The following is a 16,370-nucleotide window of genomic DNA, read 5'->3' as shown; positions in this document are numbered from 1 at the left end:
AATTGCTGGGTCCAAAGGATTTGGAAGTTTGAAATTCAAGGTTTCTGGCTAACCAGAAGAGGTGCTTGTCCTTGGGGAGGGTAGAGCCACTCTGTTGTGTGAGTGCGTGTTTCCCGAGGCCGGGCCCTGCTCCAAGTGTCATCTCGGTTTTCAGTCTTCTGCAAGCTGATGAGACCCAAGAGGACACCAAGACCTTGGTGTTTTCTTTGACATTTCTCACGTGGTGGTCGAGATTGAGCGTGTTTCCATGTTTCTTGGCTATTACACTTCTGGGAACTGCCAATTACTGAGCTCTGCTCTTGGACTTGTCTTCCTTTTAAAACTGGGCTGCAAGACCTCTTTGTACAACGTGGTGCAAATAATTTCTTTTACTATGATAGAAACGACTTATAATCTGCACTGTTCAATATGGTAGCCACTGACCCTGCGTGACTGTGAAGCATTTGAATTGTGACAAGAGCAAATGTACTGAATTTTTTTATTGATTTAATTGTATTAGTTGAAATTTAAATAGTCATGTGACTAGGAGAAAATTTTCTGTTTGACTTCTGATTTGCTGCCCATACCTTTTCTTAAGTTTCTTTATTTTGAAAGAGAGAGAATGACAGAAAGAGTACGAGCAGGGGAGAGGCAGAGAGAGGATCCCAAGCAGGTTCCACACTATCAGCATGGAGCTCAACATCGGGATTGATCCCATGAATTGTGAGATCGTGACCTGAGCTGAAATCAAAGAGTGGGATGCTTAACTGACTGAGCCACCCAGGTGCCCTTCTTATTCTTTTAAAGTCAGCTCGTGAGGCATGCTTTTACCGTATTTATTTTTGTGTTGTCATATTTATCTCTTTTTCTTCATTGCTTTTGAGTTTTACAGCACATTTAAAAAGTCCTTTCCTGTCCCCAAATTATTAAATATTTACCCATATTTTCCTCTAGTACTTACATCATAGAATTTTTCAGATTAAAATTTTTGTTTCATTTGGAATTTATTTTAGCCAAAGATTGCAGTGGGCACAACTCCTCACTAAAGGGGCTGGCCAGCTGTCCCAATGTCACTTATTAAAGAGTCTATCTTTCCTTTGTCTATAAGAAATGTCACATTTATCATGATGTCTGCAACTGTGTGTGTATAGATCGATATAAAGCAAACATGGAGAAAAGTTAGCATAGCAATTGTTGAATCAAGACAGTATATAGATCATTACCTATTCCGACTTTTCTGTATGCCTAAAATTTGTCATAATAAAATGTGTTTAAAATATCTAAAAGAGGCCATATATAAGTGAAATCATATGGTATTTCTTTCTCTGACTTATTTCACTTAGGTTGATACCTTCTGGGTCCACCCCTGTTGTTGTGAATGGCAAGGTCTCATTCTTTTTTATGGCTAATATTCCACTGTGGTGTGTGTGTGTGTGTGTGTGTGTGTGTGTGTTTGTGTGTGTGTGTGAGTGTACACACCACCTTTATCCATTCATCTACTGATGGGCATTTACGCTACCTTCATTATCTTAGCTCTTGTAAATAATGCTGATGAAAACCACAGTGTAGGAAACACAGTAATACCGCAATAACGTTGTATGGTGACGGATGAGGACTACAGTTATGGAGATGAGCACCGAGTGAAGTACTGACTCATCGAATCACTATGTTGTACTCCTGAAACCATTACTTCAATTAAAAAAGAAAATCTAAAAGAGGGGCAGGCGCCTGGGTGGCTCAGTGGGTTAAGCATCCAACTTTTGATTTCGACTCAGGATATGATCTCCGAGTTCATGGGTTTGAGCCCCTCGTCAGGCTCTGTGCTGACAGCTCAGAGCCTGGAGCCTGCTTTAGATTCTGTGTCTCCCTCGCTGTCTGTGCCTCCCCCACTCATGCTCTGTCTCTCTCAAAAATAAACATAAAAGAAATTTAAAAAGAGATAAATGTGAGAATAGAGATGAAATCCCCACTTTCAAAATGGGTGGGTGAGCAACAGGTAATTTAACTTCCTGCAGATGAGCCAAGGTGCGGCCGGGAGGGCTGAGCTAAGCCAGGGCTGGGACACCAAGGGGAAGGGGCTAGAATTTGGACAATGGACATGGACGATGAGGAGGCCGAAGGGCTGCAGTGTAGAAAGTTGCTCTGGCTTGTGTGGAATGCAGGTCGGAGAGGCCAGCCTGCCGTCCATGTTGCAGCAAGAGCAGCGCCTTGGTGTGTGGGGCTGTGGAGGAGCCCCAGCCGGAGCGAGCCCGGGGGGATGGGGACGGAGCCGTGGCCTCAGGGTTGCTGGTGGTCGTGCAAGCAGGAGAGGCTGGCCCCTGCAGGAATGGGTATTTGTGGACGTGGCTCATCTCTCCCAGCGAGAGCGGGGCCACGTGTGACTTGCCTTGGCCTCTCTCATCAGGTCATGCCAAGGGCTCCTGCACGTGGTCAGCAGTGTTGGTTAAAGTCACTTGCCTTGAGTACCATGGGTATTTGTTTATCTCCTCAGGAAACCCGGATGTAGAGAAGGCAGAAGAGAAGGTGAAGAGAAGAAGAAGAGGAGAAGGAGGGGGAGGGGGAGAGGAGAGAAAGGAAGAGGAAGGAAGAGGAGATGGAGGAGGGAGGGGGTAGGGAGGGAAGAAGGAAGGAAGGAAAGGAGGAGGAAGAGAGGCCCAGACCCAGACCCAGACCCAGAAGGTCAGAGGCCCTGCCTGGTCAGGGTAGGACTCTGTCCTCATGAAGCCCCTGCTCCCTTCCCAGCAGGGCTGGTGACAACTTTTTCTTTTCAGTGCATTTCAAACTTGGAAATCGTTCAGTAGGTAACAAGTCTGGGGTTTTTATCGTTTGCTTCCTAATTGCAAGGCTCATGAGAACAGTAGCAGTTGCCATCTGTACAGTATTCATCATCCTGCCGCAATGGGGGAAAATGAGTAATTTTAGCATAAAATGTAGAACTGCCATGAAATTCAAATTGCAGTAAGTTGACAAGAATTATAATGTTTGCAGAAAAGCTCATCTAGGAGGCGAAAGTCATCATGTGGAAAGCGGCAGCCTGGCTGCCTGAGAAAAATGGCTGCCGTCACCACAGGGCGGGCAGGTTCAGACCCTGCGGACCGGGCCACGCGCGGGTTGACCATTCTGCCCAGAGTGGACAGGACTGAGGCTGCTTCGTAATTTTTCCTGCACTTTCTTGCTCTTGAACATAAAATAAGGCGGAGAAAATAGGGAGGTGGGGCAGCGCCTCTGCAGATAAGAGTTATGATTCCACAAATTATCAGCTGAGCAGGCAGAATTCTTGCCAAATCAGTTATGCATTGGAGGGGAGGTTTCTCTCGCCTTCTGGAAACAGGATGGTTTTCTTAAAGGGGTTCCCAATAACACCCCTACTCATCCCATAAACAATGAGCCTGGGCCCTCAGCCTGTGACCTGGTCACAGGTCCTGGGAGACGGATGACCTGGCAGCAGGAGGAAAGGAACCTTCCTGCGGATCCCAGTTGTTCGGCATCACGGCAAAGGCAAATGGGAAATGCAGCTGCCCATTTGCAACCTGACAACTGCCCTAAACACTCATTTTGGCTCTAATGACTTTTAAGTCCCTCCTTGCCCTCTAAAGCTAAAACCATTTAGGCTCCAAATTCTTTGTGCAAAGGCTGAGCGTGTGTGGATCGTTCATACTGTCCTCTCTTTACATGGCTGTGGGCCCAGATCCTCCTGTCCATCACAGACACCAGAATTAGCCCCTCCCTAGGTCTGTGGACCCAGTGCTGCCTAAAGTTAACAAGTGGTCACTTTCACAAAGGCTGGCTGGTCTTGTGTGACTTTCCCCCAAGTACTGCAGTGGAGCTGGAAGGTGACTTAGCATCCTCTGTCCACACGGACGCTCCAGATCCTTCTGCAGTTCCAGCAGCCCTCATCAATGCAGGCTGTGTGGCTTTGCAGGGCAGGAAGCCATACGCACTGGAGTCCTTTCCATCCACAGTCAGGCCGGAGTAGCTTTCGGCTGGGTGAGCCCGTTCCCATTTGCCAATTTCCTCAAGTTACAGTTTTAGTGCTGCCAAGGGTCACCAGGAAATGAGCACTGACATTCCAACCTGCCCTTGATAAGGCCAGAGTTCTGGGTGGAACCAGCAGTTAGGTTTTACTGGGAGGGGTTTTGACTAGAGACTGTTGCCGTTTGTTCACAGGGCACGTGCCATGCACACCCTTCTGTGCTGAGCTATTCTCAGCAGTGTCCCAGACCATTCTCCAGGGTGACACCTGCCGGGAGACTCCGGTTTGGGGAAATCAGTGTATATGTCAGGACGGACTCACTGCTCCCGCAAGCAGCCCCAGCAAGCTGAACAGTTACTGCTCTGTCCCAGGGTGGGTGTATTGTCAGGGGACAGTGTGAGAGCCTTTCTCTGCGCTGGGCCAGGAGTGTGGCACGTTCAGGGATGGCAAAGGTCACTGAGAGCGAGAGAGAGAGAGAGGAGGAGAGTGTTTGGCTGGAGGGTGCCAGGACCAAGAAGGGGTGCCAGGAACCTGGGAGAAAGGCATCCTCTGCCACGCTGTAAACAGGTAACCACTGTAGAATTTCTTTGAAGGCAAATGGGCTGGAACCTTCCCTATCACCCACACTTCCTGATACTAGCATGGCCCTGGGTATTCGAGTGTTCTCTCCTAAGACAAAATGCACTTCATGCCTCCTCTAAATTTTAATTGAGATGATTGAGAAGTTTGTGCGTAAGAAACAGGGGTGCACTTGAAAGAGGAACTAAGTGCAATTTGGGGTCGGTTCCTGCAGGCAAGTGGGTGATTCAGTTTCGGGCAGTTTTCAAGATAATGGCCACATCCCTTCATTAACCCTATTTGTCCCAGAGCAGCAGAACATTCCCAGCTTTGCTGTCAACTTCTGACCCTGCAGGTCATGGACTTGAACTTCTGGTCTCACTTCTGGGGAGACATTCACAAAAACTCTTTTGAGGGGCACTGCCTGGGGGCTTGAGGCCGGGACGTGCGGAAAGCTGCTCTGGCCTTGTTGGTTTCAATCTGCTCTCAGTACTGTGCTGTGTCCCCACAACGTCCGCACACAAGCCGGGGGACAAAGGAGCAGTATCCTGCACGCCCACTCGGATGCTTCCCAGCGTCCGTGCTGTCACAAATGTGGCGCATTAACAGTTGCTACAACTAGGGGGCAGGTCCCCAAGGCCTGATACAACACTTGAACTACGTTTAACGAAGAGGAAAAAAAAAAACACACTTGTCCTGAGGAGCAGAGGCATGAAGGCAGGGGTGGGAGGGGGGGCCCCAGCTTCTCGGGGCACTGGCCCCTATTTGGGGAGCATCCATTTGCACATCCACCCTCCTCCCTGGTTCGCTCGGATGAACCCAGTGAAACCCTGGCACTGTTGCATTACACTGTCTAGTAAGTAACAGTCTGCTGAGAAAGTCAATTTTGATTTAAATCACTTGGCTTCAAGGATTTCTGAAACCCTACAGCTGCCCCCCTCATGACTCTTTCCAACCGGTAAGCACCAAGACCAGGGCCCAAAGACAAGCTTCATCTTCCGCCGGACTTGCCCTCACCTTCAAGTTGTCCTCATACAACATGAAAGGGACTCATTCTTCCAGACGCTCTGGGAAATCCCAGGTCCTCAACGTCCCCTGCAAGAAGCCCCACCACCAGGGTTCTAGCTAACGGTACCCTCTGTCCTGATTTGAGGCTTGTTTCTGTCATAAACCCAGCGGCCAAGCACTGAAGGGTTTTAAGTGTGAATACTGTGCTTTTCTCCCTAACATTTAGATCTTATTAGCATACTGGTTCCCCGTCTGTTTTTACATTTTCCATCTCAGTTTCTCATAAAAGAAAAAAAGAAAGAATTACGACCGTTAGGTTTTCAAATCCACTTCACACTAGGAGGACGCCTGTAGATGAATGGTACTGTCGCTGTCTCAAAAAAAAGTTGTGACTTCACACTTCATGTGAATACACGAACGCCAAAACCCCCGCACACTTGTGTGTGACCTTCCCCCTGCAGAGCAGAGATGGGCTGTGCCGTGGGGGGCTCCTGTGCATTCTGTTAGCCCCACTTGTCAGGGGCACCAAGTGAAAACTGGCTTACATCCTCCCTGCAGGGAAAATACTCATGGTAACAGAACTCAATTTTTAGCCTTCATAGGTATGTGGTTTCTAAGACAACTGGAAACAGAGCTCCCTCAGAAGAGCCTAACCTGCGAAGACAGAGCAGAGACCAAGGGCTCAGGACGGTCTTGTGTGAGCCCTGTGTGTGCCAGCTTCCAGCGGACCTGAATGCTCACCCATGGCCCGGAAGAAAGAGGCTCTATGGTGAGCCCTAAAGACAATTTGTAAAGCCGCAGTTTCCTACAAAATAGGATTGGAACAAGTATAATATGTACATTCTTTGTGAATTCTGAAAACACCAAATTTTCTACACCCGGGTAACTGTCCCTTTGCTGTCAAGTGGTTTGAAAGCAAAGTTAAAAATGCCATTAACGGATCTTACTTTAACTGTGACCCAATTTATTGGGATGACAACATGGTTCTGTCAGTTTGCACATTACGGTGGGCTTTCCCAGCTCTCTCTCTGGGAAAGCTTGGTTAGCACAGAGTGCTGGGAGTCTTCCTCCATGACCCACCTTGGGACACCTCTGTGACGGGAGCCGGCTTCCTAGCCACTAAGCAATCTTCAAGCTGCCAGTCAAGGCAAACGACAAACCCTGGATTCTCCATTTGCCTGCATATGCTGCCACATCCTTCCTGGCCACTGCGTCCCCATCCAGGCCAGAGCCACTGCCTCCAGATGCGCATCCCCTCACCTGGACCTCCACCTGGGTGATGCCGGATGTGTGCTGCACCAAGTGAAAATGCACTAAGTCAAACGGAGGAGGAACTGACTCATGTAACACAAGTGGACATTCACTCACTAGGTTTTCTAGCAGGAGAACATCAGTCATATGGCAAAGGGCAAAAACAGCCTTCTGCTTCTGGCACCAGAACTCGACCGTCTGAGTCATTTCGGTGTATGATGCTCAGTGCTACAGGAAGGTGGTCTGAGGGAACAACACGCCCTCACTCCTGTAAACATGATAAAACACCAGGTATATAAACCTTGCCTGACATCCATGCAGTGTATACATGTAAAAGCCAGGCAGGTAGGTACAAACAACAAATATATATATGGAAACATGCAGTCTTGTTTAGGCCTTGTGTATGTGGATCTGTGCTCACAGTAAGGACACATTTAAAACAGAAGAGACTAGTACACCTGAACAGCTAAAGTAACATTGTGTGTCAACTATACTTCAATTAAAATAAGAGAACAGACTCAATGGCACATAGATCTCACACCATGCATAAAATTAACTCAAAAGGATAAGAGACATAAGCATAAAACCTAAAACTAAAAGACACTTTTGAAACAGAAAAATCTCCATGCTGTGGATTAGGCCAAGATTTCTTAGATATGACACTAAAAGCCAGATCTATAAAAGAAACAAATAAACTGGACTTTGTCAAAATTAAGATCTTATGCTCTTCAAAGGACATTAAGAAAATTAACAGACTGAGAAAATATTTGCAACCCACATATCTGGTAATAAATCTGCATGCAGATTATGTAAAGAACTCTTGGGGTGCCTGGATGGCTCAGTTGGTTGAGCACCCGGGCCTTGGTCTCAGCTCGGGTCATCCCCTCACAGTTCATGAGTTCGGGCCCTGCATCAGGCTCGGTGCTGATGGCGCGGAGCCTACTTGGGATTGCCTCTCCTCCTCTCTGAACCTCCCCTGTTGATGCACTCTCAAAATAAGTAAACTTAAAAAAACCAAAGAATTCTCAAAATAATAACAAGGCAATTTACACAAACAAGCTAGAAACAGATACCTCGCCAAAGAATGCATGGCAGATAAGTAAAAAGATACTCAACATCCTAAGTCATCAGGCAAACACAAATCAAACCCACAAGGAGACGGCCCATTACAGTGGCTAAACACAACACTGGTAACTGCAACTGTTGGTGAGGACGAGGAGCCACTGGCCCCTCAGAGATGGCCGATGCATGACAGTACAGCACTCCTGCAGGCTGGGTGGCAGTTTCTTGCAAAGCTCAACTTCTATTCACAATAGGAGTCAGTGATCCCACACCTAGTGTTTAAATCAAGAGAAGAATTTACGTTCACACAAAAACCTAGATGCAAACGTTTATAGCAGCTTTATTCATAATCTCCAAACCTGGAGACAGGTTCACCTGAAGTTCACCTGGGGATGACAGACTGTGGTGCACTCACACAATGGGCCATTACTCACAATAACAAAGAACTACTAATGTTTGCAACTTCATAAATGGATCTCAAATGCTTTATGCTAAGTGAAAGAAGCCAGACTCAAAGGCTATATATACTGCAGGATCCCACTTACAGGACACCCTCAAAAAGGAGAAACTATAGGGTAGAAATCATTGCCCACCAGGGGCTGGAGAAGTGTGTGTGTGTGTGTGTGTGTGTGTGTGTGTGTGTGTGTGTGTGGCGGGGGGGTGGTATAAAGAGGGAGAAACAATGAACTTTTGGGGGATGATGAAACTGTTTGATGTATTAATTGTAGTAATGGTTATAAAACTATGTACCTCCGTCAAAATTTGGAGAACTGCACACTAAAACGGATACTTTTACTGTACATAAAAAAGATGCAACAAATAAAATAGACTGAATCTACATAGATCTGCACTTCCTACCAACCAACCACCTCTATGTCAATAGGGGGGTTGTTAAATAAATATGGCAATCATGATGGAATATTTAAAGCCATTAAAATCACTTTCTACCCCCAAATGTTACAACATAAGAAAATGTCCATGTTACGTTTTTGGGAAAAAGCAGGATACAAGGCACGAATGCACACATAAATATATGTATATTTACAGAAGTGGTGGAAACACTGCCAAGAACTCTCTAAGTCAGCCTCCTTCTCTTCTTACTCTGTCTTGAGGTTTCAGTGACAGGCACTGCTCACCTATCAGGGTGCACTGGCTGCAGGGACGTACTCCATAGACACCCTACCTGATGCAGTAGAAGGGGACTAGGTGATGTGCAGCAGGATGCAGGACTTTTAACAGGATTATAAAGTTGCATGAAACTAGAAACTGGGGGGAAACAGACCAAACCAGCACTTTATTTTAAAAAGTTTTATTCTGCAGATTTAGAAATTTGAGATTTTTTAATAACTGCAAAAGAAATTCAGTCACACCTAATGAATGATTAACAGAATGTAGTGGTGTATTATCTAAACAGAAATCGTGCTGATGTGCCATAATAAATTGTCTATTAGTAAAAAAATACACTTTAGGGCACAGCATGGTATCACAAATTACAGTCAGGATACTTTGCAAGAATTTAATCAAACTAGAGAATTCTGAGTAACTGTATCTTTTAAATGCAGCACTTTTAAAAATGTAACAACTCTGTGCATTCTTTTTTTTTTTTTTTAAAAATGACCTTGTAGGTGTCATAGAAATGCTGCTTTATTGCTGCAGAGGTCAAAGTTCAAGGCTCAAGAGGTACAGGAGAGAGATACAAAGGTAGCCTTAAGAAACTCGGTTTTGTTTATGTATAAAAAAAGGTAAAGTTTATAAAAGTTAATTTACAAACCAAGAACAAAAGTGGTATGCACGCGTTATGTACAAGCATCCTTGAAACATCAAAATTTTCAAATGCATAGCCAAAAAAGAACAGAAAACCACCACTGCCCCTTGGAGGAGGAAAAGAAAAATCCCCAGATCACACCATTTTTTTTCTTCTGGGTGATTATACATTTCTGAAACCACCAAATCCACAATTTACTCAATCTTTTTCATGATACAGTATCTAGATGTGCACAAAAGCCATAAAAACTTAGTAATACACGGAGAGAATGATCTAAGAATTAAAAACATGAGGGTAAGGCATTCCTGCTGGTTAGTATGTTTGTGGTGATATGGTTATAGATCCAAAGAAGCCACAGAACCAGTCTCACATGCTTTGGTGTCCTTCCCTAAAAAAATGTGTTTTCATATACAATAAGTAATTGTCTTCACTTGACTCCCCCCACCCCCTGCCAAAAAGAGCTATAAATTCCCCTTGCTGTACATTTCTGTTAAATCTACTACACTGGTTTATATGGTTCCAGGTACATTTTTAAAATGTGTGCATATTACCTCATGCATAATAAAATAAAATGTGTATGCCAGGCTAGGGCCATAATAAAGTTTGAAACAATGTACTTTGGAAAGAATAGAACTCAAATGCACCCCATTTACTGGCTGGTGTTTTAACGGAAATCAATATGTGAAGTTAAGCAGTGACCATAAAAAAGTACAAAAATCATCACAAAGCAAACCATCTTTGACCCTCCAGCCAATACCAATAGTTTTTCAATTATAAACACGCAGTTTGCAGCATGTTTTCTGACCATGGGCAGGGGCATGCTCACTAATCTTCATCTGTTCAAACAAAATGCTTAATACTAACAAATCGCAGTATCAATTCTAAGAAAAGTGTAATACTTGATAGAGTGCTTCCATTTAGATTTAGTAAGTTTAACCCAGTTTCACATTATTTAACAAGTTCCTATATTTTAAGAATTAAAAGTGGTCTATCAGGACAGAAACACAGTTTGCTCCAACAAGGTAATTTGGATCTCCAGGAAGACACTTGTTTTGCCAGGTTTTAGGATCACCTATGAGAGAAAAAGAAGTTCATATCAATTGTGGTTGGTTAAAGTGCCAGCCCTAATGGTCATGGGACAAACATAAACACATATACTCCCATACAACCTTCTTCTCGTTCTTCAGCATATGCACTTGTTATCAAAGCTCTAAGTGCTATATTCCATTGAGGACCCACTAGCATCTAAGGATTCAAAGTGGTTTCAGATTTCTCCTTTATTCTTTATGTTTTCAAGTTTATGCCTTTTCAAACAGTGAATACAAGTTGGGGCAACAAATATGCCTGGGGTATAGTTCCAGTGCCTGGGTACACAGAACTATTGACAGCACTTCTGAAAGTTGGGACCCATTTGAACTGAATATGAGAACACATTTCTCACACTCAACTACACGCCAATGAATGAATGCCTGAAAATTCTGCAGAATCTGGTTTCTTCTGGAAGGAAGACCCTTCCTCCCCTTTACCTCCCAAAAATCAGCAAGTCTGGGCCGAGAGTTTCTCAGCCCTGAACTTGGCGGTACAACAAAATCACTTGTGAAATTCTGAAAATTCACTGTCTGTTGAGTTTGAAGAAGGGCTTGGGTATTTCCATTTTTAACAAGCTCTTGTTGCTTTTGAGATTTGCAGCTGAAGCTAAGAAGCCCCAGTATTGGACACCTAGTGTGAAGAAGGCTGGCATGACTGTATGCTCTGTGGCATCCAAGGTAAGGGATACTCGAAGCTGCTGACTTTTGCCTCCCTTACACAATAGTTCTTAACCAGGAGCGATTCTGCACCCCTGTGGGATGATGTCTGTAGACGTTTTGGCCTGTCACAACCAACATTTGGTGAGCAGAGGCCAGGGATGCCACTACACAGCCCACGATGCACAGGACAGCCCCTACAAACAAAGAATTCTCATCTGGCCACAACATCCACGTTACGGCAAGGCTGAGAGACGCTATGTACAGCGAGCCGTACACCGAAATGGTCTCTGAGTCATCAATGGGCTCAGCAGTTTAAAACCGAGTGATCTAACTTCACAGATCTCTATGGGCAGTACTGCAGAGAACAGCCTGCTCAGGCATGAGGTAGAGTGAAAACAACTCTTTGGAAGTAAAAAAAGAAAACAAAAAACCCCCCACTTATTATACTAATTTTTGTTGGGATCAAGTTAGTACTTATCAAAAGCTACCCCCCATGGGGGGCCTGGCTGGTTCAGTGGGTTGAACACACCCGACTTCGCTTCAGGTCATGATCTCGTGATCCATGAGTTCAAGTCCCATGTTGGGCTCTGTGCTGACAGCTCAGAGCCTGGGGCCTGCTTTGGATTCCGTTTCTCCCTCTCTGCCTCTCCCTCACTGGCGTGCGCGCTCTCTCTCTCTCTCAAAAATAAACATTGGAGACAAAAAAAAAAAAAAAAAAAAAAGCTATCCCTGACTTTCTAAACAGAAATTTATAGTAGCAAAGCATTCTAGAGCCATATGGGATTACACAGAGGAACATTTCTCTTCTATGTGAACGCACTCAAAATTTAACACAGGAAAAAGTTGTTTCATTCTAACAAAATAACTTTTGTTCTGTGGCATAAAAAGCAGGAATAACAAATAGATAACTTATGCTTCATATAATATCCCGGAAGAAAATCATTTCTAAAACAACTAACTACAATAGACAGTTATTTTAAAGACTTTCATCCTAATTTGGTTTAGAAAACAATCAGAGCTCATGCTACAACTTGACTTTCAGAATATCACGTTTTAAGTGCAGTTTTATTAATGTTAATTCATTAATTCAAACTAGGCTAATAAAATGCTTCTCAGTGGAGTCCCTGAGGAAACAGCTTTACTATCCAGTGTATTAAAATTAATTTATTAGCTTTTTCCAGAAAATGTACCTGCAGATATCAGGAAATACATATTTATATATAATTTTTAATCTTGGGTAGTATTAAAGTATATTCCTACAATTTTAATACCCTAAAGCTCTACTTCATATTAAAACTGCATTATGTTCACCTGATTTACTAAAAATTCAGAAGCAAAACTTTAAATTCTTATTTCTCTATATTAGGTTTAATTAAAGTGATCTATACCAAAAAATATAGAATGCTTCAACTGGTAACTGATGTAGTCACCCAAAGAAGTGAGAAATGTGAAAATGCAATGGAAATTTTGAAATTATGATCTTAAGAGCAAAAAAAGCCATTTAAAAGTAATGTGTACAACAGCAGTTATTCAGGGTTTTGCACTGAAAACCGTGGCCAAGTATGATCCCAGTGGAAGGTATTTTTTGTCTTGCAGATTTCTCTGGTGTCTATACTTTGTAGATTGAGGAATTAAAGACTGGTAACCAAAACAGAAATTAGTATATAAAGGAATCATCTTAATAAGAAGATGGAAATGCCCATGTACGTAGAGCAACAAAAATTCTCCCACTGCATCTTAAAAATTTTGACAGAACAAATAATTTTGTTGAACACCAAGAAACAGCCAACCTTTGGCCAAATCATCAATGTTTAAAAGGCAGAAACTTCCCATACTTTTCCATATTCATTTATATATGAACCACAAAGAAATTTCAAAACACTGGTGATGCCTACAAGGCCACAGCAACAGAGGTAGAGATGTGCTAACAAACAGCATGTGTAGCTCCAACAGCCCAGGGATTAATCAATGACAGTACCCAAAGCCCCCAAAGGACAGAGTGAAGACAGCATACCCGACGAGGAGTCGGATGATTTTAGAGCAAAAGACCAACCGTCAGGAGTCATGGACGCACAGTGTGGTAAGCGCAGCTCCACGGGCTTCAGGAACTTGAGGCCATGGGGCCCACACATCACTAAGGGGCTCAGCAGTGTCTCGCCTGCAGTCAAGGAGGGGGTGGGAGTGAGAGGTTAGATGACCATCTTCTTTCTAGCCCACAGTTCTCCTCATCCTCCCTTCTAATGACATGCTTTAAAGCCAAATGCCATTAGTTCTCTACAGTTGCAGTGACCGAGAGAAACATAATGCAAGACACGTGTGTAATTTAAAATGTTCTAGTAGCCACATTAAGAAAAAACAACAGGGACATAAATTTTTAATATTTATGTAACCCAATATATCCCAAACATTATTTCAGCATGTAACCAATATAGTAAATCTCTGAAATCAGTGTGTATTTTATACTTCCAGCACATTTCAATTCATAATAACCACAGGTAGCCAGTGGCTACACCATTCGATCATGGGGTTCTTGTATATTCAAATGTATTTTTTGTAAATGTTACTTAGATCTTACGTTTTAAATGTTGTATTTGCTACAGACTTGGTTTAAGGGATTCACACAGGGCCAACATATGTTAGTGTTCCAGCAAAATGTAAGAAAATGAGCTCGAGTAACATATTTAAGGAAGTAAAGCAACTGCTATAAGATTCCAAAAGAAGTCATCACGTAGTTCATCGTATCGTCCTGACATATCCAGGAAGATTACGAAAAATAACAGCTTTCCTGGATTCCTTAAGTTCAGAAACACACATGGTGATACCTGAGAGGGATATTTTATTCGCCGTGTGGAGCTCTTACTAGTGCTAGAGCTGGGGTGACGAGCACCTGCCCCGAGAAGCCTCTGTCTTACAGTCAGGTGACAGGCATGGAGCAAAGCCTTTCTGAGTGGGTGTTATCTAACCTGTCTCTAGACATGGAAGGGATGAATGACGCAAAGACAGATTTGGTGAGGTCAGCTAAGACCACCTAGCAGACCAAGGGAGGAATGCCCAAAGGCCAGTCATCTGCTGTCACTGTCACTTTCACAGTGAAAGTAAAGCCCAATGAGTGGAAGGTCTTGTGTGCTCACCTCCACCAGCCTGGACTTCCTGTGGGACACCCCGTGCCTGCCTGTGATGCCATCCCAGGGCACCCCCCTTCACAGTGCCCACTGGAGAGGCCTGCCCTGATGGGAGAAACGTGCTGGGGTTGGCAAAGCAGAAAAGGGGTCCAGATTATCCTCTCAATTGAACACTACAAGCTTTGAAGAGCACACAGGACAACTCAAGTTATTAAAAACCAAGCAGAAAAATAAAACCATTTACCTTTCTCCTTATCTAAAGGTGGGAGGATGCTGTTGTCTCGGCAGACCTTGAAATAGATTTCCTGCTCAATTCCCTCAGGAATGGCTCCTTGTGGGATAATTATACTAACGCCGGTTTCTATGGAACTCAACACCCCACCATTGCTGTTAAACACGCCTCGGGCTGTGGCCACCACGGTGTGACCGTCTTCATCTTCATCTTCTTCCACAGCTGAAGGGCTGAGAATCCAGAAACAGCTAATGAATAAACCTCCAACAATATAGCAGAGTTTCCATTATGACCCTAACAGGTTGTTTCATTTTATTTCTCCATTTAATCAAGAAGGTAAGTTTTTGGTGACACACTTTACTCACAGGAGTAATAAATCATATTCTTCCTGGAGAAATCGATTTCATTTTTGAAGATAACTAATCAATTTCATTACTGAATGTACAAAGCCTAATACCTTGCTCACCCAACTACTACAATACGTTGGTCTTAAGAACCACATTTTAACATCCATGAAATTCGTATTTTAAAACTGACGGTAAGTCATGGTTTAACTGATAGCACTTTTCTTTTCTTCTTAGTGATATATAAGACAATGTTGCATCTTGCAACTTATGGCATCTCAGACTTGATGAGTACTAATTAGGTTCTCTATCTCCCTAGGATTTTGAGCATGCACACTTATGGCCCATGCTGTCAAAGCTTTCTACAATACTTTGGTATGGGTACACCCCAAGCACCCATGAAAAAAAAGTATATTCACTTAGTACACAAAGAATATCAGAGGCCAAGGGGATGTGGTATCAAAGACTGCTTCAAAAGCATAGGCTACCAAGACTGCTTGGAGTAAAATTTTGAGTCACAACCTAAAAGTGAGCAGAAAGATGGACCGACACAGTAAATGTGTGGAGGGAAAGCTACAGATGATTCCTGCATGACCAGAGCAGCAGGGACAATGCTGATGTGGCACCCCATCCCCCACTACAGGAAAAGCTTACAAAGAGGAGAAGGCAGCACATTTCCATGACCATCCCTGTTTTTGGGAAGCTGGCAGGTGGCCCTCCTGGCCCTGGGTTCTGCCTGCAAGTGCTTCTGTTTCAGCAGGTGGCTTGACAATGTAAGTGGATTTGGGAGGCTGAGGTGAGCTTATGTGAGGCCAGAACAGGTCTAGAGAAAGGAGTATATGAGGCTTTCCCAGTCTCATTTGCTCAAATATATTACTCACTAAAACCATAAAAAGAGCAACCATTTTGAGGTTGTTACATTTTCTAGTATCACTGTTGAACAGAGAGTAGACAGGGAATACAGGTGCTTAGGCTTCTGAGATATTTTCCAAATGTAAGCAGGCCAAGGTTAGAGGTTATGGAATGCTATGCTTGGTTCAGAATACGGGCTCTGTATTCAGATGACCAGGAGCAGCTGAACCGGGCTCCCTCACCCTAGTTGTGTGACTGGGCAACATGCAGTGTCACCTGACTTCAGTTCTTAGTAAAATGGGGATATTGACAGTATCTATGGACTGTACATGATCAGTTAGCTTTATTATTTTATTAATGTTCTCTTACACCTCTTGCAGGACCTTTCATATAACAGCATTCATTGCAACAACCTTTTGGACAAAACTGTTCAGTTTAAAAGTTTAAGTTAAGGGGAGCCTGGGTGGCTCAGTCAG

At 43.8% G+C, this 16,370-nt stretch overlaps 1 protein-coding gene across 12 annotated transcripts in view; it reads right to left on the bottom strand.

Annotated features, from left to right (window-relative positions):
* Positions 1-9,124: 9,124 nt before the first annotated feature.
* Positions 9,125-16,370, bottom strand: part of TJP1 (tight junction protein 1) — a 245,215-nt gene continuing 237,969 nt past the window's right edge. For 7 of the 12 annotated variants that reach the window (XM_042941198.1, XM_042941204.1, XM_042941200.1 and 4 more), the window contains 3 exons: positions 14,711-14,928; positions 13,359-13,502; positions 9,125-10,668 (listed from right to left, as the gene is read on the bottom strand). In XM_042941198.1, coding sequence (XP_042797132.1) covers positions 10,574-10,668; positions 13,359-13,502; positions 14,711-14,928 — 457 coding nt within the window. In that variant the 3' untranslated portion in view covers positions 9,125-10,573. The remainder of the gene's footprint in view (positions 10,669-13,358; positions 13,503-14,710; positions 14,929-16,370) is intronic. The other 5 variants (XM_042941201.1, XM_042941203.1, XM_042941210.1 and 2 more) reach the window with 2 other exon arrangements.

This window comes from Panthera leo, chromosome B3 (genome assembly GCF_018350215.1).
Source record: "Panthera leo isolate Ple1 chromosome B3, P.leo_Ple1_pat1.1, whole genome shotgun sequence".
In the NCBI taxonomy this organism is placed as follows: domain Eukaryota; kingdom Metazoa; phylum Chordata; class Mammalia; order Carnivora; family Felidae; genus Panthera; species Panthera leo.
The sequence above is the reverse complement of the archived record's forward strand: the minus strand, read 5'-3'. Positions and strand labels throughout refer to the sequence as shown.